Raw genomic sequence first — 23,573 nt, 5'->3', positions numbered from 1 at the left:
ATTTGCCACATAGTTGCCCAGTTAAACAGTGCATTGAGATTGGCTTGTAAATTGGAGACATCCTGTAAGGACATTATTCCACTGCATAGCTTGGTGTCATCTGCAAACACTGAAATGTTCCTTTTATTCCCAGACCCTATATCATTTATAATGCTATTAAAAAGTAAGGGTCCCAACACTGAAATGGATTAAATTCATTATTTTCCTTAACCGCTTGCCTACAGGACACTTTTACCCCCTTCCTGCCCATGCCAATTTTCAGCCTTCAGCGCTTTCATACTTTGACAATTGCGCGGTCATGCTACACTGTAACCATGTGAATTTTTTATCATTTTCTTCACACAAATAGAGCTTTCTTTTGGTGGTGTTTAATCACTGCTGGGTTTTTTATTTTTTTACAAAAAAAGGCTGTAAATTTTGCAAATAAGTAATTTTTCTCCTTCACTGATGGACGCTGATGAGGCAGCACTTATGGGCACTGATTAGGTGGCACTGATGAGGAGTCATTAATAATCCGCACAGATAGGTTGCACTGGGCACTGATGGGTGGCAATGATGAACATCAATGATGGGCAGCACTGACTGGCATTACTGATGGGCACTGATTGCTGGCACTGGTGGTGCTTTATTGTAATCAGGGCACTGATGATCAGTGCCCCGATTACATGTCTCGATGTCCCCTGCGAGGAGATGCCGCTGATCGGCTCTCCTTGCCACACTCCTTGCCTTGTCAGTGTGAGGCCATGAGAGCCCATTACCTGTGTTTCCATGTTTACATGTGACCGGCTCTGATTGGACTTGGACACAGCCGATCACATGATTAGAGCCGAGGCTTTTTCCAGAGATTGGGGTCTCGCTGTGTCCTAGTAACACGGCGCGGCTGTTTGGGTGCACTGTCATATGACGTCCACCCAGAACGAGAGCCGCAACGTCCCTCTGTCATTTGAAGGTGGGCGGCAAGCAGTTAACCACTTCAGCCCTGGAAGGATTTACTCTCTTAATGATCAGGCCATTTTTGTGATATGGCACTGCGTTACATTAACATGCTTATTGTGCGGTTGTGTGACACTGTACCCAAATGTCCTTTTTTTTTTCCCCACAAATAGAGCTTTCTTTTGGTGGTATTTGATCACCTCTGGGGTTTTTATTTTTTGCACTATAGACAAAAAAGACCAACAATTTTGAAAAAAACAAACTATTTTTTAGTTTTTGCTGTAATGCATATCCAATTTTAAAAAAAATGTAAAACAAATGTATTCATCAGCTTTAGGCCAATATGGATTCTTCTACGTATTTTTGGTAAAAAAAATTTGCAATAAGCGTACATTGATTGGTTTGTGCAAAAGTTATAGCGTCTACAAAATAAGGGATTTTTATTATATATATATATATATATATATATATATATATATATATATATATATATATATATATATATATATATATATATATATATATATATATATATATATATATTTTTTTTTTTTTTTTCCTTTCTTATTACTAGTAATGGTGGCGATCAGCGATTTTTTTTTTTTTTTTTTGCGGTGGACAGATTGGACAATTTCGACACTCTTTTTGGACAGTTACATTGGCAGGGAAGGGGTTAACACTGGGAGGCGATCAAGGGGTTAAGTGTGTCCTAGGGAGGTGTTTCTAACTGGGAGGGGAGTGGACTGACTGGGAGTACAGAGAGATCGCTGTTCCTAATCACTAGGAACAGGCGATCTCTTTACAGGGGATGTGCTTTGTTTACATTGGCAGACCCCCTGTTCTGCCTCTCAGAGGAGCGATCGCGGGTGGCTGGCTGACATCGCAACTGCCAGACCTGTGCATTGGCCCCGCTGTGCAGCAGGCGCGGCGTACTCAGTGTCTTGCGCACAAAACGACGTACAGATACGTCGTTTCCTGCAATAGGGCCACCCTGCCGCAGTATATATGCGGTGGGCGGTCCTTAAGTCTACAAACAATACCCCATAATGACAACGTGTGAAAGTTTTTTAAAATCTTTGCAAAAGAAAAAAATCACTTGTACATACCGTATTTATCGGCGTATAACGCACCCCAAGTTTTTAGGAGGGAATTTTAAGGAAAAAAAACTTACATTTAAATGCCCATCATGCAGCCTTATCTGTGTCCATCTGCAGCTTTGTCAGTGTCATTGCAGCCTTGCCCCAGTATCCATTGCAGCCTTGTCAGTGAAGCTTTGCCCCAGTGCAGCCTTGTCCCCAGTGGTGAGTGCAGCCTTGTCCCCAGTGGTGAGTGCAGCCTTGTCCCCAGTGGTGAGTGCAGCCTTGCCCCCAGTGGTGAGTGCAGCCTTGCCCCCAGTGGTGAGTGCAGCCTTGCCCCCAGTGGTGAGTGCAGCCTTGCCCCCAGTGGTGAGTGCAGCCTTGCCCCCAGTGGTGAGTGCAGCCTTGCCCCCAGTGGTGAGTGCAGCCTTGCCCCCAGTGGTGAGTGCAGCCTTGCCCCCAGTGGTGAGTGCAGCCTTGCCCCCAGTGGTGAGTGCAGCCTTGCCCCCAGTGGTGAGTGCAGCCTTGCCCCCAGTGGTGAGTGCAGCCTTGCCAGTGCAGCCTTGTCCCCAGTGTCCATTACAGGCTTGGACAGATTTAACTATGCCACCGAAATTGCAGGGACTCGGAGCGCGCGCCGCCGAGATCACAGGGACTGGGCGGAGCCGAGATTCACATAGCCGAGTGTTCTCGGCTTTTCTCGGCGCCGCTTAGTCACGCCCAGTCCAGCCCTATGATGGACATAACTAGGGCTGCAACTAATGATTATTTTCATAATCAATTAGTTGACCGATTATTGTCTCGATTAATCGGTTAAAAAAAAGTGGTGTATAATGTAGTTAATATGTTAACCACTTGACGACCGCCTCACGCTGATGTATGTCAGCAGAATGGCACGGGCAGGCAAAATCACGTACCTGGTACGTGATTGCCTTCCCGCGGGCGGGGGGGTTCGATCGCCCCCCCCCCCGATGCCTGAGGTGGTCGCCGTTGGTCTGGCAGCGATCAGATGAGGGGGAGGCCATCCGATCGTGGCCCCCCCCCCTTCGCGATCGCTCCCAGCCAATGAGGATCTTCCCCTGCCTCTGTCATCTCTCCTCGGCTCGGCAGTTTCCGTTCCGGCGCCGAGGAGAGAAGACATCTGAGTAAGTGCACAAACACACACACACACACACAGTAGAACATGCCAGGCACACTTTACACCCCCGATCCCCCCCCCGATCACCCCCAATCACCCCTCCCCCCCGTCACACTGACACCAAGCAGTTTTTTTTTTTTTTAATCTGATTACTGCATGGTGTTAGTTTGTGACAGTTAGAAGTGGTAGGGCAGTTAGTATTAGCCCCCTTTTAGGTCTAGGGTACCCCCCCTAATAAAGTTTTAACCCCTTGATCACCCCCCGTCACCAGTGTTGCTAAGCGATCATTTTTTCTGATCGCTGTATTAGTGTCGCTGGTGACGCTAGTTAGGGAAGTAAATATTTAGGTTCGCCGTCAACGTTTTATAGCGACAGGGACCCCCATATACTATCTAATGTTTTAACCCCTTGATTGCCCCCTAGTTAACCCTTTCACCACTGATCACCGTATAACCGTTACGGGTGACGCTGGTTAGTTCGTTTATTTCTTTATAGTGTCAGGGCACCCGTCGTTTAATTACTGAATAAAGGTTTAGCCCCCTGATCGCCCGGAGGTGATATGCGTCGCCCCAAGCAGCGTCAGGTTAGCGTCAGTAGCGGTAACACCCACGCACGCACCGTACACCTCCCTTAGTGGTATAGTATCTGAACGGATCAATATCAGATCCGATCAGATCTATACTAGCGTCCCCAGCAGTTTAGGGTTCCCAAAAATGCAGTGTTAGCGGGATCAGCCCAGATACTTGCTAGCACCTGCGTTTTGCCGTCCCAGCCCACCCAAGTGCAGTATCGATCGATCACTGTCACTTACAAAACACTAAACGCATAACTGCAGCGTTCGCAGAGTCGGGCCTGATCCCTGCGATCGCTAACAGTTTTTTTTGGTAGCGTTTTGGTGAACTGGCAAGCGCCAGCGGCCTAGTACACCCCGGTCGTAGTCAAACCAGCACTGCAGTAACACTTGGTGACGTGGCGAGTCCCATAAGTGCAGTTCAAGCTGATGAGGTGGCAAGCACAAGTAGTGTCCCGCTGCCACCAAGAAGAAGACAAACACAGGCCCGTCGTGCCCATAATGCCCTTCCTGCTGCATTCGCCAATCCTAATTGGGAACCCACCACTTCTGCAGCGCCCGTAATTCCCCCATTCACATCCCCAACCAAATGCAGTCGGCTGCATGAGAGGCATTTTCTTTATGTCCTCCCAAATACCCCTACCCAACGAACCCCCCAAAAAAGATGTGTCTGCAGCAAGCGCGGATATAGGCGTGACACCCGCTATTATTGTCCCTCCTGTCCTGACAATCCTGGTCTTTGCATTGGTGAATGTTTTGAACGCTACCATGCACTAGTTGAGTATTAGCGTAGGGTACAGCATTGCACAGACTAGGCACACTTTCACAGGGTCTCCCAAGATGCCATCGCATTTTGAGAGACCCGAACCTGGAACCGGTTACCGTTATAAAAGTTAGTTACAAAAACAGTGTACAAAAAAATATAAAATAAAAAAAAAAAATAGTTGTCGTTTTATTGTTCTCTCTCTCTATTCACTCTCTATTGTTCTGCTCTTTTTTACTGTATTCTATTCTGCAATGTTTTATTGTTATTATGTTTTATCATGTTTGCTTTTCAGGTATGCAATTTTTTATACTTTACTGTTTACTGTGCTTTATTGTTAACCATTTTTTTGTCTTCAGGTACGCCATTCACGACTTTGAGTGGTTATACCAGAATGATGCCTGCAGGTTTAGATATCATCTTGGTATCATTCTTTTCAGCCAGTGGTCGGCTTTCATGTAAAAGCAATCCTAGCGGCTAATTAGCCTCTAGACTGCTTTTACAAGCAGTGGGAGGGAATGCCCCCCCCCCCACCACCACCGTCTTCTGTGTTTTTCTCTGGCTCTCCTGTCTCAACAGGGAACCTGAGAATGCAGCCGGTGATTCAGCCAGCTGACCATAGAGCTGATCAGAGACCAGAGTGGCTCCAAACATCTCTATGGCCTAAGAAACCGAGCATTTTATGACTTAGATTTCGCCGGATGTAAACAGCGCCATTGGGAGATTGGGAAAGCATTTTATTACACCGATCTTGGTGTGGTCAGATGCTTTTTCAAAAGAGTACCCATCACTACCTATTGCTATCATAGGGGATATTTACATTCCCTGAGATAACAATAAAAATGATTTAACCACTTGACAACTGGGCACTTAAACCCCCTTCCTAACCAGACCAATTTTCAGCTTTTGGTGCTCTCACATTTTGAATGACAATTACTCAGTCATGCAACACTGTATCTTTATGAAATTTTTGTCCTTTTTTTCACACAAATAGAGCTTTCTTTTGGTGGTATTTAATCACTGCTGGGTTCTTTATTTTTTGCGCCGTAAAAGAAAAAAGACCGAAAAATCTGTAAAAAAATACATTTTTCTTCATTTCTGTTATAATATTTTGCAAATTAGTAATTTTTCTTCATATATTTTGGCCAAAATTTATACCGCTACATATCTTTGGTAAAAATAACCCAAATCGGTGGATATTATTTGGTCTTTTTGAAAGTTATAGAGTCCAAAAGCTATGGTGCGCATATCTGAAAATTGATCACACCTGAATTACTGACGGCCTATCTAATTTCTTGAGACCCTAACATGCCAGAAAAGTACAAATACCCCCCAAATGACCCCTTTTTGGAAAGAAGACATTCCAAGGTATTTAGAAAGATGCATGGTGAGTTTTTTGAAGTTGTCATTTTTTCCCACAATTCTTTGCAAAATCAAGGTTTTTTTTTTACTTTTTTTTTTTTTCCACAAAATTGTCATATTAGCAGGGTATTTCTCACAGACCGCATATGCATACCACAAATTACACCCCAAAACACATTCTGCTATTACTCCCGAGTATGGTGATACCACATGTGTGAGACTTTTACACAGCGTGGCCACATACAGAGGCCCAACATGCAGGGGAGCACCTTCAGGCGTTCTGGGGCACCCAGGCCAATTCTGACATTTCTCTCCTACATGTAAAAATCATCATTTATTAGCTAGAAAATTACTTAGAACCCCAAAACATTATATATGTTTTTTTAGCAAAGACCCTAGAGAATACAATGGCGGTCGTTGCAACTTTTTATCTCGCACGGTATTTGTGCAGCAATTTTTTTAACGCGTTTTTTTTGGAAAAATGTTTTGTGCTTTACAAAAACCAAAACAGTAAAGTTAGCCCAATGTTTTTGCATAATGTGAAAGATGAAGTTACACCGAGTAAATAGATACCCAACATGTCACCCTTCAAAATTGCACGCGCTTGTGGAATGGCGCCAAACTTTGCTACTCAAAAATCCCCATTGGCGACGCTTTAAAATTTTTTACTGGTTACATGTTTTGAGTTACAGAGGAGGTCTAGGGCCAAAATTATTGCTCTCGCTCTACCGATCGCAGCGATACCTCACATGTGTGGTTTGAACACCGTTTTCATATGTGGGCGGGACTTACGTATGCGTTCGCTTCTGCATGCGAGCACACAGGGACAGGGGCGCTTTAAAAAATTTTTTTTTTTTTTTTATTGTTCATTTTACTTTATTTATTTTAGTTTGATGCTTTTTTCCAAAAAAAAAAATTTTTGACCACTTTTATTCCTATTACAAGGAATATAAACATCCTTGTAATAGGAATATGGCATGACAGGTCCTCTTTACAGTGAGATATGGGGTCAATAAGACCCCACATCTCACCTCTAGGCTGGGAAGCCTGAAATTAAAAAAAAAAAAAAAAAAAGATCCTGGCTTCGATCGTAGCGGTGAGTCGGTAGAAGCACCGCAAGGCGGCGGGAAGGGGGGACGTCCCCTCTCGCCTCCCGTAAGAACGATCAAGCAGTGGAACAGCTGCTATGATCGTTCTCATGGTGTAGGGAATCGCCGGCTGAAAAAGCTGATATCTGAATGATGCCTGTAGCTGCAACCATCATTCAGATATCTCCGCACAAAGTCAAGGACGTTGTATGACGGCCGGCGGGCGGGAAGTGGTTAAAACGCTTTTTTTTTTTTTTTTTTTTAACACAAAGTTGTCCATTTATACAATATTTCTACCACATAACATGTACATACCAAAAATGACACCCCAAAATAGATTCTCCTGCTCCTCCTGAGTACGGCGATACCCCATGTGTGAGACTTCCACAGCCTGGCCATATACAGAGGCCGAGTACAGCTGAGCATGGCTCAGCATGGCTCAGCATGGCGGGGGGGCATTGCAGAGTATGGCGGGGGGGCATTGCAGAGTATGGCGGGGGGGCATTGCAGAGTATGGCGGGGGGGCATTGCAGAGTATGGCGGGGGGGCATTGCAGAGTATTGCACAGCATTAGTAGTGAGGGATGGCTGAGCATGGATGGATGGATGTCTCTGTGCAGCGCTGTGGGCACTACACATACAGCCCACAGCGCTGCAGACATCCATCCATCCCCCCTCCCCGCTCACAGTGTACCGATCGGTACACAGGAGGGGAGGAGAGGAACCGGCGTCATCAGATGACGCCGTTCTGTTTACATGTGATCGCGCCGTCATTTGACGGCGCGATCACATGGTAAACGGCCGCGATCAGCGGCCATTTACCGGGATCCGTGATGCGCCGGGTCCCCTGGACCCGGCGGTCACGGATGTGTTCGGGTGCGCGTCCCAGGGGGCGCGCGAGAGGGGAATTCTGGGAGGACGTCATAGTACGTCCACCCAGAGTTATCCAACCGCCCTGCAGCCGTCATTCTATGGGCCGGTTGGTAAGTGGTTAAAAAAAAAAAATGAAAGGAACAGTTTAAAAATAAGATAAAAAAGCAAAAAAATAATAAAGAAAAAAAAAAAAAGCACCCCTGTCCCCCCCCTGTTCTCGCGCTAAGGCGAACGCAAGCGTCGGTCTGGCGTCAAATGTAAACAGCAATTGCACCATGCATGTGAGGTATCACCACGAAGGTCAGATCAAGGGCAGTAATTTTAGCACTAGACCTCTGTAAATCTAAAGTGGTAACCTGTAAAGGCTTTTAAAAATGTATCTATTTTGTTGCCACTGCACGTTTGTGCGCAATTTTAAAGCATGTCATGTTTGGTATCCATGTACTCGGCCTAAGATCATCTTTTTTATTTCATCAAACATTTGGGCACTATAGTGTGTTTTAGTGCATTAAAATTTAAAAAAGTGTGTTTTTTCCCCAAAAAATGCGTTTGAAAAAAAAAAAAAAATGAAACAACCACCATTTTAATCTGTAGGGCATATGCTTTAAAAAAATATATAATGTTTGGGGGTTCAAAGTAATTTTCTTGCAAAAAAAAAAAAAATTTTTCATGTAAACAAAAAGTGTCAGAAGGGGCTTTGTCTTCAAGTGGTTAGAAGAGTGGGTGATGTGTGACATAAGCTTCTAAATGTTGTGCATAAAATGCCAGGACAGTTCAAACCCCCCCCCCCCCCCAATGACCCCATTTTGGAAAGTAGATACCCCAAGCTATTTGCTGAGAGGCATGTCGAGTCCATGGAATATTTTATATTGTGACACAAGTTGCGGGAAAGAGACAAATTTTTTTTTTTTTTTTTTGCACAAAGTTGTCACTAAATGATATATTGCTCAAACATGCCATGGGAATATGTGAAATTACACCCCAAAATGCATTCTGTTGCTTCTCCTGAGTACGGGGATACCACATGTGTGAGACTTTTTGGGAACCTAGCCGCGTACAGGACCCCAAAAACCAAGCACCGCCTTCAGGCTTTCCAAGTGCGTAAATTTTTTATTTCACTCTTCACTGCCTATCACAGTTTCAGAGGCCATAGAATGCCCAGGTGGCACAACCCCCCCCCCCCCAAATGACCCCATTTTGGAAAGTAGACACTCCAAGCTATTTGCTGAGAGGTATAGTGAGTATTTTGCAGACCCCACTTTTTGTCACAAAGTTTTGAAAATTGAAAAAAGAAAAAAAAAAAATGTTTTTCTTGTCTTTCTTCATTTTCAAAAACAAATGAGAGCTGCAAAATACTCACCATGCCTCTCAGCAAATAGCTTGGGGTGTCTAATTTCCAAAATGGGGTCATTTGGGGGGTTCTGTGCCATCTGGGCATTCCATGGCCTCCGAAATTGTGATAGGCAGTGAAGAGTGAAATCAAAAATTTACACCCTTAGAAATCCTGAAGGCGGTGATTGGTTTTCGGGGACCCGTACGCGGCTAGGCTCCCAAAAAGTCCCACAAACGTGGTATCCCCATACTCAGGAGAAGCAGCTAAACGTATTTTGGGGTGCAATTCCACATATGCCCATGGCCTGTGTGAGCAATATATCATTTAGTGACAACTTTGTGCAAAAAAAAAAATTGTCACTTTCCCGCAACTTGTGTTAAAATATAAAATATTCTATGGACTCAACATGCCTCAAAGCAAATAGCTTGGTGTGTCTACTTTCCAAAATGGGGTAATTTGGGGGGGTTTTGTGCCATCTGGGCATTTTATGGCCTTCAAAACTGTGATAGGTAGTGAGGAGTAAAATCAAAATTTTACGCCCTTAGAAATCCTGAAGGCGGTGATTGGTTTTCAGGGCCCCGTGCGCGGCTAGGCTCCCAAAAAGTCCCACACATGTGGTATCCCCGTACTCAGGAGAAGCAGCTGAATATATTTTGGGGTGCAATTCCACATATGCCCATGGCCTGTGAGCAATATATCATTTAGTGACAACTTTTTGTAATTTTTTTTTGTCATTATTCAATCACTTGGGACAAAAAATGAATATTCAATGGGCTCAACATGCCTCTCAGCAATTTCCTTGGGGTGTCTACTTTCCAAAATGGGGTCATTTGGGGGGGGGGGTTTGTACTGCCCTGCCATTTTAGCACCTCAAGAAATGACATAGGCAGTCATAAACTAAAAGCTGTGTAAATTCCAGAAAATGTACCCTAGTTTGTAGAAGCTATAACTTTTGCGCAAACCAATAAATATACGCTTATTGACATTTTTTTTACTAAAGACATGTGGCCAAATACATTTTGGCCTAAATGTATGACTAAAATTGAGTTTATTGGATTTTTTTTATAACAAAAAGTAGAAAATATCATTTTTTTCAAAATTTTTGGTCTTTTTCCGAGAGAGGTGATCAAATACCATCAAAAGAAAGCTCTGTTTGTGGGAAGAAAAGGATGCAAATTTCGTTTGGGTACAGCATTGCATGACCGCGCAATTAGCGACGCAGTGCCAAATTGGAAAAAGTCCTCTGGTCCTTATGCAGCATAATGGTCCGGGGCTGAAGTGGTTAAGTTTCAAAAAAAGGCAATTTATTCTTAAATATCTGTATGCAGTGGCAAATATAAATAACCAACTATATGGTTAGGGAGCAAAATATCTAATCTCTGAGAATAACAGACAGAAGAGATATACTGTATATACTATTAGAGGAGATATACTGTGTATACTATTAGAATAGAGATATACTGTATATACTATTAGAGGAGAGATATACTGTATATACTATTAAAGGAGAAACAGTATATATCCTTTAATAGTATATTAAAGGGTGAATATGGTAAATATCAGACTCAGATGAAAATTTTTTTATTTAAAAAACAATGTCTTCCTTAAAAAAAATGTCATTTTAAGAACGTTCCATCGATTTCCTAATCGTTAGTGGGGTCAAATCGACATTAATTTTCAACCACGTGACGGGAAAATTTGGAAATAGAAAACTTCTTGGTCAAAGGAATTTTCAGACGGTGTATGTGGTTTTCGTTCAGAAATGACATTCATTTTAAAAACAGAATGTTAAAAACAAGTGAAAATTTCAAACATTCTTTCATTCAGCGAATGTACAAAGATTTTTCGTATGAATATTCTCGTCTGAAAATTGATCCGTTTGGCCAGCATAAGGCTCGGTACACACCTATGCAGTTTGCTTTTGATCTGTTTCTGCAGTGCTTTTTGATTTTTGCACACGTGATTTTACATTTGCCAATTTGTTGGGCAGATTAAAAAATACAAATTGCTGCAAAAACGCTTTACATGCTTTTCTGCAGCTTCTCCATTGAAGTATATTGAACCAAAAAAGCACCGTTTTGTGTTTTAAAAAAAGTTCTTGACCCTTTCCAAATATGCAGCGGCTGAAAAAAGCATTGATGTGAACGTGTCCCATCAGAAACCATGTAAATGAACTGTAGTGCGTTTCTGCAAAAAACACATAGATGTGAACCAGGTCTAAGACGTTTAGTAACATAATGGGGTTAAAAAAAACCTAAAATTAGCCCTTTATAGTACAAAAAAAGCAAATAGTCACAACTGTAAGGGGTTCATTTTTTTTTTACCGTAGAACTGTGAAAGTAATATTTACAGTAGCGAGTTGCTCTTTTTGTACTATAAAGGGCTCTTTTTTTTTTTTTTAACCCCATTATGTTACTGGCCGATTAATCGATTATGAAAATAGTAATCAATTCATTTAATAAACGATTAGTTGTCGATTAATCGATTAGTTGTTTCAGCCCTAGACATAACACAGGTCCAATGGCGGGACTGGGCGTGACTGTGAGCGGAGCCGAGAAGAGCCGAGTACACTCGGCTATGTGTATGTCGGCGGCGATCGCTCCGCTCACAATCAGCGGGGATCGGCGTATAACACGCACCCACGATTTTCCCCTGATTTTAAGGGGAAAAAAGTGCGTGTTATACGCCGATAAATATGGTAAGTATTCACAACCTTTGTCATGACTCTCAAAAAAAAGCTCAGGTACATCCTTTTTCCACTGATCATCTTTGAGATGTTTCTACAACTTGATTGCAGTCCACCTGTGGTAAATTCAGTTGATTGGACATGACTTGGAAAGGCATCCACCCGTCTATATAAGGTCCCATAGTTAACAATGCATATCAAAGCAGAAAAAAACAAGCCATGAAGTCTAAGGAATTGTCTGTAGACCTCTGAGACAGGATTCTATTGAGGCACTGATCTGGGGAAGAGTACAGAACAATATCTGCAGCATTGAAGGTCCCAATGAGCACAGTGGCCTCCATCATCCGTAATTGGAAGAGGTTTGTAACCACCAGGACTCTCCCTAGAGTGGGCCATGCAGCCAAACTAAGCAATTGGGGGAGAAGGGCCTTAGGGAGGTGACCAAGAACCCAATGGTCACTCTGACAGAGCTTTAGTGTTTCTCTGTGGAGAGAGGAGAACCTTCCAGATGAACTATCTCTGAAGCACTCCTCCAATCAGGCCTATATAGTAGAGAGGCCAGGCGGAAGCCACTCATCAGTAAAAGGCACAAAATTCTCTGGTCTGATGAAACAAAGATTAAACTCCCTGGTCAAAATGGCAAGCGTCATGTCAGGAGGAAACCAGGTACCACTTATCACCTGGCCAATACCATCCCTACAGTGAAACATGGTGGTGGCAGCATCATGCTGTGGGTATGTTTCTTTAGCGGCAGGAACTGCAAGAATAGTCAGGATGGAGGGAAAGATGAATGCAGCAATGTACAGAGACATTATTGATGAAAACCTGCTCCAGAGTGCTCTGGACCTCAGATTGGGGCGAAGGTTCATCTTCCAACTGGAAAACGACCCTAAGCACACAGCCAAGATAACAAAGGAGTGGTTACAGGACAACTCTGTGAATGTCCTTGAGTGGCCCCCCCAGCCAGAGCCCAGACTTTAACTTGAGAGGTTCTGCAAAGAAGAATGGGAGAAACTGCCCATTCTTTTTATTTATTTTTATTTATTTTTTTCAGTTTTTTTTTTTTTTCAAACAAACTTCTTTCACATTGTTATCATGGGGTATTTTTTGTAGAATTTTGAGGAAAATAATGAATTTAATCCATTTTAGAATAAGGCTGTAACCTAACAAAATATGGAAACAATGAAGCGCTGTGAATACTTTCTGGATGCACAGTATATTGTCACTTTACAGGCATTTAATATGGTTATCAACTTGGTATAATGCATGAATGTACATTCCAGAAAAGATAGTCGTCATGTACAAAGTGGCAGATAGTTCTCTTGTTAAACTGAATGTATAAGTACTGTGCAAAAGTGTTAGGCAGGTGTAAAGAAATGCTGTAAAGTAAGAATACTTAGAAAAAAAAGATATACCGTATTTATCGGCGTATAACACGCACCTGCGTATAACACGCACCCCAATTTAGGAGGGAATTTTAACCACTTAAGGACCAGCCTCGTTTTGGATTTTAGGTGTTTACATGTTTAAAACAGGTTTTTCTGCTAGAAAATTACTTAGAACCCCCAAAACATTATATATGGTTTTTCTTCTAACACCCTAGAGAATACAATGGCGGTCATTGCAATACTTTTTTTTTGCACCGTATTTGCGCAGCGGTCTTATAAGCGCACTTTTTTTGGAAAAAATTCACTTTTTTGAATAAAAAAAATAAAACAACAGTAAAGTTATCCCAATTTTTTTTTATATTGTGAAATATAATGTTACGCCAAGTAAATTGATACCCAACATGTCATGCTTGAAAATTGCGCCCGCTCGTGGAATGGCGTCAAACTTTTACCCTCAAAAATCTCCATAGGCGACGTTTAAAAAAAAATTCTACAGGTTGCATATTTTGCGCTACAGAGGAGGTCTAGGGCTAGAATTATTGCTCTCGCTCTACCGGTCGCTGTGATACCTCACATGTGTGGTTTGACCACCGTTTTCATATGCGGGCGCTACTCGCGTATGCGTTCGCTTCTGCGCGCGAGCTCGTCGGGACAGGGGGGTTTTAAACATTTTTTTTTTTTAATTTTTATTATTTATTTTAAAATATTTTATTTATTTTTACACTGTTTAAAAAAAAAAAAAAAATTGTGTCACTTTTATTCCTATTACAAGGAATGTAAACATCCCTTGTAATAGAAAAAAGCATGGCAGGACCTCTTAAATATGAGATCTGGGGTCAAAAAGACCTCAGATCTCATATTTACACTAAAATGCAATAAAAAAAAAAAAAAAGTCATTTAGAAAAATGACATTTGAAAAAATATGCCTTTTAAGAGGCGTGGACGGAAGTGACGTTTTGACGTCGCTTCCGCCCAGCAGTATCTTGGAGACGAGTGAGCGCCATCTTGGCCTCACTTGTCTCCAGACACACCAGGCAGAAGGACGCGATCGCCTCCGCCGCTACCGACGGCTCCGGTAAGCGGCGGAGGGCACCGGATCGCGGCGGGAGGGGGGGGGGCCCCTCTCCCGCCACCGATAAAAGTGATCTCGCGGCGAATCCGCCGCAGGGACCACTTTTATCTGAAAGCCGGCCGCCGCACGAAAACGGGGATACCGGGGTTATGGCAGCTAGCTGCTGCCATAACAACGATATACCCGTTCAAACTTAGGACGTATATAGTCGTGCGGCGGTCGGGAAGTGGTTAAGGAAAAAAAAACTTTTAGGAGGGAAGTTGAAGGGAAAAAAAACTTACATTTAAATGCCCATCATTGCAGCCTTGCCCCAGTGCAGCCTTGCCCCAGTGCAGCCTTGCCCCAGTGCAGCCTTGCAGCTCGCTGAGCTTCAAAATTGCCGACCGCGATTTGAAAATGGCGCCGAAATACACAGAGCCGGTTCTCGGCGGCTCTCGTTCACTTTCGGCTCCACTCGGGATGGGCGTGACGGTGAGCGGAGCTATCCGAACCTAGCCAAGTACACTCGGCTAGGTTCGGGCGGCGCTCGAGTGAAGCTGAAAGTGGGCGAGAAGAGCCGAGGACCGGCACTGTGTATTTCGGCGCCGGCGACGCCATTTTCAAATCGCGGTCGGCGATTTTTTTAGATCTGACAGCGGGGGATCGCAGGGGATCGGCGTATAACATGCACCCGCGATTTTCCCCTGATTTTAAGGGGAAAAAAGTGTGTGTTATACGCCGATAAATACGGTATTTTTCGGTTTACAAAATGCAAAGTGAGCGAACAGAATAAAAATCAAATCAAAATTTGGTGCGACTACCCTTTGGCTCCAAATCAGCATCAGTTCTTACTCTTGCACACTTTGTACACTTGCACAAAGTCATGGATTTTGTAGGTTCAGAGAAGAGTGTATGATTAACCAATTAGATCAAGCAGGTGCTAATTTACATAGTTACATAGTAGGTGAGGTTAAAAAAAGACACACGTCCATCAAGTCCAACCTATGTGTGTGATTATGTGTCAGTATTACCTTACATATCCCTGTATGTTACGGTCATTCAGGTGATTATCTAATAGTTTCTTGAAGCTATCAATGCTTTCCGCTGAGACCACCGCCTGTGGAAGGGAATTCCACATCCTTACCGCTCTTACAGTAAAGAACCCTCTACGTAGTTTAAGGTTAAACCTCTTTTCTTCTAATTGTAATGAGTGGCCCCGAGTCTTATTAAACTCTCTTCTGCGAAAAAGTTTTATCCCTATTGTGGGGTCACCAGTACAGTATTTGTAGATTGAAATCATATCCCCTCTCAAGCGTCTCTTCTCCAGAGAGAATAAGTTCAATGCTCGCAACCTTTCCTCATAACTAAGATCCTCCAGACCCTTTATTAGCTTTGTTGCCCTTCTTTGTACTCGCTCCATTTCCTGTACATCCTTCCTGAGGACTGGTGCCCAGAACTGGACAGCATACTCCAGGTGCGGCCGGACCAGAGTCTTGTAGAGCGGGAGAATTATCGTTTTATCTCTGGAGTTGATCCCCCTTTTAATACATGCCAATATTCTGTTTGCCTTATTAGCAGCAGCTTGGCATTGCATGCCATTGCTGAGCCTATCATCTACTAGCACCCCCAGGTCCTTTTCCATCCTAGATTCCCCCAGAGGTTCTCCCCCCAGTGTATAGATCGCATTCATGTTTTTGCCACCCAAATGCATTATTTTACATTTTTCTACATTGAACCTCATTTGCCATGTAGTCGCCCACCCCATTAATTTGTTCAGGTCTTTTTGCAAGGTTTCCACATCCTGCGGAGAAGTTATTGCCCTACTTAGCTTAGTATCGTCTGCAAATACAGAGATTGAACTGTTTATCCCATCCTCCAGATCGTTTATAAACAAATTAAATAGGATTGGTCCCAGCACAGAACCCTGGGGAACCCCACTACCCACCCCTGACCATTCTGAGTACTCCCCATTTATCACCACCCTCTGAACACGCCCTTGTAGCCAGTTTTCAATCCAGGTACTCACCCTATGGTCCATGCCAACGGACCCTATTTTGTACAGTAAACGTTTATGGGGAACTGTGTCAAATGCTTTTGCAAAATCCAGATACACCACGTCTACGGGCCTTCCTTTATCTAGATGGCAACTCACCTCCTCATAGAAGGTTAATAGATTGGTTTGGCAAGAACGATTCTTCATGAATCCATGCTGATTACTGCTAATGATATCGTTCTTATTACTAAAATCTTGTATATAGTCCCTTATCATCCCCTCCAAGATTTTACATACTATTGATGTTAGGCTAACTGGTCTGTAATTCCCAGGGATGTTTTTTGGGCCCTTTTTAAATATTGTGCTACATTGGCTTTTCTCCAATCAGCTGGTACCATTCCAGTCAATAGACTGTAAAAATTAGGAACAACGGTCTGGCAATCACCTGACTGAGTTCCCTAAGTACCCTCGGATGCAAGCCATCTGGTCCCGGTGATTTATTAATGTTAAGTTTCTCAAGTCTAATTTTAATTCCGTCCTCTGTTAACCATGGAGGTGCTTCCTGTGTTGTGTCATGAGGATAAACACTGCAGTTTTGGTTACTGAAGCCCCCCGATTCACTCGTGAAGACTGAGGAGAAGAATAAATTCAATACCTTTGCCATCTCCCCATCCTTTGTAACCAGATGTCCTTCCTCGTTCCTTATGGGGCCAATATGGTCTGTCCTCCCTTTTTTACTGTTTACATACTTAAAGAATTTCTTGAGATTTTTTTTGCTCTCCTCCGCTATGTGTCTTTCATGTTCTATCTTAGCCGTCCTAATTGCACCCTTACATTTCTTATTGCATTCTTTATAAAGTCTGAATGCTGAGGATGATCCCTCAATGTTGTATTTTTTGAAGGCCTTCTCCTTTGCTTTTATGTGCATTTTTACATTGGCGTTAAGCCATCCAGGATTTTTGTTCGCTCTTTTAAATTTATTACCCAATGGGATACATTGGCTAATGCCCTTATTTAATATGCTCTTAAAGCAAACCCATCTCTCCTCCGTATTCTTTGTTCCTTAATATTTTATCCCAAGTTATGCCTTTTAGCAAGGTTTGTAGTTGGCTCTTTTGAAATTCAGTGTCTTTGCATTCCCTTTATGTTTCCTATTTGTGTGATTTATGCTGAAACTAATTGACCTGTGATCGCTGTTGCCTAAATTGCCCCGTATTTCCACATCTGTGATCAGGTCTGTATTGTTGGTAATCAGTAGATCCAATAATGTTTTATTTCTAGTTGGTGCGTCTACCATCTGACCCATAAAATTGTCCTGCAAGACACTAAGGAACTGGCGAGCCTTAAATGAATGCGCGGTTCCCTCCGCCCAGTCTATGTCTGGATAATTAAAATCCCCCATTATGATAACACTTCCCATCCTTGCTGCTAATCCAATTTGTGATAGGAGATCCGTCTCCGCTTCCTCCTTCAGGTTAGGGGGCCTATAGCATACTCCCAGTATTATTTTCCCCTTAGCTTCATCCCTTTGGAGCTCTACCCATAAGGATTCCACCTCCTCTCTAGCTCCCTCAGTGATGTCATCTCTCACATTCGCTTGTACATTATTCTTGATATATAGGCATACCCCTCCCCCTTTTTTACCCTCTCTATCCTTGCGGTATAGGGTATACCCTTGAATGTTTGCCAGCCAATCATGAGAGCTGTTGAACCAGGTCTCTGAAATTCCCACAAAATCCAAATCCTCCTTGTACAACAGTATCTCTAGTTCACCCATCTTGTCTGCCATGCTCCTGGCATTGGTGAACATGCCACATAGTTTAGACCGGTCGCATATTGTCCTCGTATTCAAAATTGCAACTAGGACTTGCTACTATACTCACCTTGTGTTTTTGTGCTTTGGTTAACCTATCACTAATGCCCCCAACACTACCCTCTGGAATATCATCCGCGCTGGCTATCACTGTCTCTGGACCCTCCCCCCCATCGCCTAGTTTAAAAACCCCTCTAACTTTTTGGCCATCTTCATTCCCAGCAGATCTGCACCCTCCTCATTTAGGTGCAGTCCGTCCCTTCTATAGTACCGGTTACCGACTGAGAAGTCGGCCCAGTCCTCCAGGAACCCAAACCCCTCCTTACTACACCAGCTCTTCAGCCACTTGTTTACTTCCCTAATCTCCCTCTGCCTTTCTGGTGTGGCTCGATGTACCGGTAGTATTCCTGAGAATACTACCTTGGAGGTCCTTTTCCTCAATTTAGCACCTAAGTCCCTACAATCGTTCTTTAGGACACTCCATCTGCCTCTGACTTTGTCATTGGTGCCAACATGCACCATGACAGCCGGGTCTTCCCCAGCCCCTCCCAGTAATCTGTCCACAAGATCCGTGATGTGCCGAACCCGAGCGCCCGGTAGACAACATACTGTTCGGCGCTTGAGGTCTTGGTTACAGATTGCCCTCTTTGTCCTTCTAAGAATTGAGTCCCCTACCACCAGAATCTGTCTTTCCTTTCCCTTTGCTGCCCCCCCACTCTCACTGGAGGAGTTCTTCCCCTGGCAGCTAGGAGATTCCCTCATCTCCAGCAGTGCTGGTCCCTGACTGGTTTCACCAATGACACTCAATGGAGCGTACTTATTGGGATGCTCCAGTCCTGGATCGGCCTCTCTGGCACTTCCCCCTCTACCCCTCCTGACTGTCACCCAGTCAGTGATAATGATCATATTCATATGTAGGTTGAAACCGTCATTAACTGAAACAAATCAGATGTGTAGAGGGCTTAAAACTGGCTGAGGCACAGCAAAACTCTGCTACTATGGTGAGTTTGTGGAAGACCTTTCATGTCACGGGTCATACACCAATGCTAGACTGAGCACACAAGGCAGTTATACTGCATCAGAAAGGTCTCTATCAGGCAAAGATTTCAAAGCAGACTGGGGATTCAATATGTGCTGTGCAAGCTCTTTTGAAGACGCCTAAAGAAAAGGGCAATGTTGAGGACCATAGACGTGGTGGTTTGCGAAGGAAACTTTGCAGCAGATGAGACGCGTCATAATTGATTCCTTTCGACATTGTAAGTGGTCCAGCAGTGCCATTGGCAAAAAACTGGTGTAAACCAGTGGAGCCCAGGTACATCTACTGTCTGGTGAAGTCTGGCCAGAAGTGGTCTTCATTAAAGAATTGCTGCCAAAAAGCCATACCTTCTGACCTTGAAACAAGGCTAAACAACTCAACTATGCACAAAAACCTAGGAACGGGGGTGCAGAAAAATTGTAACCGGTGCTCAGGACTGATAAGTCAAAAGTTTGAAATATTTGGCTGTAGCATGAGGTAGTTTGTGCGCCAAAGGGCTGGAGAGCAGTAAAATATGAGTGTCAACAGTGAAGCATGGCGGAGGTTCCTTGCAAGTTTGGGGCAGCATTTCTGCATATGGAATTGGAGATGTGGTCAGGATCAGTGGTGGTGTTAATGCTGAAAAAAAAACAGGTAGATATTTGTCCATCATGCCATTCCATCAGGGAGGCGTGTGATTGGCCCCAAATTTATTCTCAAGCACAGAAATATTGCATACATATGTTCATGTGCACTCTATCAGCTCAAATAGAGAGAAATGGGTGATTAATCTACTCTCTGTAGTGGGGAGTCCATGCATGAGAGTTCAAATGCAGCAAGAGGTGTGTAGATGGTCTGACTCTGGATGGCTGCCTGCTCATAACAAGCTAGAAGGGGCTCTGTAGACAGTAAAAAACAAAAAAGAGATCAGCACCATCTAAGTGTAGCGTTAAACATTTTAATATAGGACAGATGATTTTAAACTCTACAAGATAGTAGAGATTACAGCGCATGTGACATGGTATAGGAAGTTCATCCACTCCTGAGGAAAGGCGGTCAGCTCGCAGGTGGAGAGGCAGCTGATGTTCCCTGGTTGCGCTGGTGGCTCCCAACGCTTTCTGGTTCTCCGATTCGGCTCAGAGGCGGCTGGACACGTCACTTCCGGATGGTTAGAGAGTGGGGAGGAGCTCACATTCGGAGCATGCGTGTGCCTTCATCAGCATGCATGCTCCGAACACGGGCTCTCCCCCACTCTTGTACTATCTTGTGAGTTTAAAATCGTCTGTCCTATATTAAAATGTTTTTATCACACTGCACTTAGATGGCGCTGCTCTTTTTTTTTTTGTTTTTTTTTGTTTTTTCCCAAATTTATTCTGCAGCAGGACAACGACCCTTCAGCCAGTGACATTAAGAAAGGAAAAACAAGGCGTCCTGGAAGTGATGGTTTGGCCTTCACGGAGCCCTGATCTCAACATCTTTAAGTCTGTCTGGAATGAAGAGGCAGAAGGATTTGTGGCAGCCTAAATCCACAGAAGATCTGTGATTAGTTCTCCAAGATGTTTGGAAGAACCTACCTGCCGAGTTCCTATAAAAACTGTGTGCAAGTGTATCTAGAAGAATTGATGCAGTTTTGAAGGCAAAGGGTGGTCTCAAATAATAATTTGGATTTCTCTTCTGTTCATTTACTTTCCATTTTGTTAATTGATAAAATATTAACACTTCTATTTCTGAAAGCTTTCTTAATTCACAGCTTTTTTTACACCCGCTTAAAAATTTTTGCACAGTACTGTATGTCTGAATGAATTATAAACGTATCATCGCACAGTGGTCCTGCGGATACGAAATAGGTTATGTGTGCCACGTCTAATATAAAGTAGTTTGGGAAAACATGAGCGTGTGGGCAGGCACCAAGACTTTATAGGCACAATAAGAATACTTATATCATTAAAAATATTATTTTTATTTCAAAAATGTTGTATTAAAAACGGGGGAAGACAGAAAATAAATAAAAACTGGGTATGACATACATAGTTTACAGAATATGCACTCCATACACAATATGTAGGTTAGTATAGAAAGGCAACGGAACTACAGGATCAACAAGAGACAAATACAACTTATTGATCTATATAGTTACAGTACATATCGTTGAGTCAAACGCTATGTGATGGTGGTAGTCAAATTCTGTATAAGCTCATAAGCTCGACATGTTACGCGCCTTTATGCGCTTCTTCAGGAGCATAAAATAAGGAAACTGTAATGGATAATACAATATTATCAGAATTTCCAAGACATTTTGTATGAGTATAATATATACATTTACATATGAGTAAAAAGATAATAAATGGAGGCTGTTTAGAGGGAACACCAGGGGAACATCAGTTCTGCAAACGTCAGGCGGAGAGAAGGCAATGTGGGGACGAATGTAACATAGTATAAGTCTATAGTATGAAATAAGGAGGGTAGATAAATGTGATATAGACTAAATAATAAGTAAGGTGGAAGGGGGAGGGGAGGGGGGAAAGAGAAGATGGGAAGGAGGGAAGGAAAGGGAGAGGGTGAGGGGAAGGGGAGATGGTTAGGAAGGGGAAGGGACGGCGAAAGGAAAGGGAAGGAAGGCAGGAGAGGGGGGGGGGGAGGAAAAAGGGGGGGGAAAGAAGGAAAAAAGGGGGGGGGGGGTTTATTTAATAACAGATGAACTGTAGAAAATATATGTAGTAGATAAAATATATATATATATATATATATATATATATATATATATATATATATATATATATATATATATATATATATATATATATATATATATATTAGATAACATATATATATATATATATAATTCCTAGTATATCATAGTGGAAATAACATATCTATTAAAAGGTATCTTATTGGGGTAAAATTGCACTTACCCTAGTCAGTGTAGAGACTATAATTTAGGAAGGAGGGGAGATAGAAAGCAAAACCACAACCATCTCCTTAGTACTGTATGTCTAGTAATGCAATAGGGTGACTCCTTTTAAGAGATATTAGCAATGTCATCCTATGGCCTCAAAGTTAAAGAATCTGGTAAACGTGTCTGGTAATTTTAATGGCAGTTCCTGTTCCAACTTCCAACACCCACCCCCATCTCAATCGTTCAGCAGTTTCTTGGGTACAACCAGCATGTCAGATTTATAACATGCAAATATTGACACTAGCAGTAATCACTGTGTTCTCCCGGCAGGGACAGCTATACAAATTTAGGCATAATTGGACAGACCGGTCATGTGTTAAAGCAGTTATCCTATGTGTGGCTTGCATAAGTTAGAATCTTTTGGGCTTATTTTGCTCATTTTTATTTTAATCTTTGTTGACAAAATGCACACACTTATTTTAGTGTTTCCATTCCTGGGCCACTCATTTATTTTTCCTCCCTTACTAGCAGACTTAAATCTTAAGTGAATAGGTGGATCATTGGTGAGTTCAATTACCAGCTGGCCATTGATGGATAGAATTTCAAAGGAAAATTCATACAAAAAATGCTCAGAAACATTTGTTTATTGAAAGAGATTTGTTTTGCCTTCAACATTTGAATTTGGAATGAATGGACTTTACCAAGTGAAAACCATATACACTGTTAGAAATATTCCAGCCTGCGCCTTTGAGAATTCCCTTGTCACTGCGGTAGAAAACAAACCTCATTTTGACCCACTAATGATTGGAAAAACTAATGAGTATTCTTAGAACTTCTCTTTTTTTTTTTTTTTTTTTTTTTTTTAACAGCCTCCTAAACGGTGAACTATGTAGGAGCTCATTCTACTGTGTCACTCTTTTTAAATCCGTGCGTCTGAATAAATATGCCTATATAGGACCTTGTGTTGACCTTATGACACTAGAACTGACTACCCAGCACTATGCTCAGGTCTGAAAGCATTACATTTTTTTCCATGACTCCACACAATCCAACTTAACTTGTAGATGTTTAAACCCTTTATTTGCTAGTTGTTTGTGTTTTCTTTAAATTGCTGCATTGCTGCTTTACATTAACTGGAATTTTTCAATGGGCTGTGTTAGGCTTTTAGACCACTTTTATTTATTTATTTTTTGCTTTCTTGTAGGTCACAGAACAAAAAACCAAAGTGCCCGAAGCGACGAAACCAAGTTCAAGCCAAGCGACGGCCGCCAGCCTACCTGGCAGTTCCCCCTCGCCACCAGTCAATGGTGGCAACAATGCCAAAAGGGTGGCAGTGCCGAACGGACAACCGCCCAGCACCGCCCGCTACATGCCTCGGGAGGTGCCACCCACGATTCCGCTGCCAGCAGGACCACAAAGTGTTACTAAAGCGTGGGCAGCCCCCTCCAGCATCCTGTATGCTGTTGGGGGGAGGAGCAGGGACTCCACCCTCCTCCACTGCACCAGGGGCAGGCCCAGGCAACGCACAGCCAGGGGCAGGAGCACTGCTGTCGGGGGAAAGTGGAACTGCAACAGGTATGTTTATATGTTTAAAG

At 42.9% G+C, this 23,573-nt stretch overlaps 1 protein-coding gene across 1 annotated transcript in view; it reads left to right on the top strand.

The window, feature by feature from the left end:
* Positions 1–23,573, top strand: part of TNRC6B (trinucleotide repeat containing adaptor 6B) — an 814,361-nt gene that overhangs the window by 196,569 nt on the left and 594,219 nt on the right. The window contains 2 exon segments of the mRNA XM_073592654.1: positions 23,183–23,365; positions 23,367–23,553. Coding sequence (XP_073448755.1) covers positions 23,183–23,365; positions 23,367–23,553 — 370 coding nt within the window.

This window comes from Aquarana catesbeiana, linkage group LG07 (genome assembly GCF_042186555.1).
Source record: "Aquarana catesbeiana isolate 2022-GZ linkage group LG07, ASM4218655v1, whole genome shotgun sequence".
NCBI classification, from domain to species: domain Eukaryota; kingdom Metazoa; phylum Chordata; class Amphibia; order Anura; family Ranidae; genus Aquarana; species Aquarana catesbeiana.
This window is presented reverse-complemented; position numbering and strand designations above follow the sequence as displayed.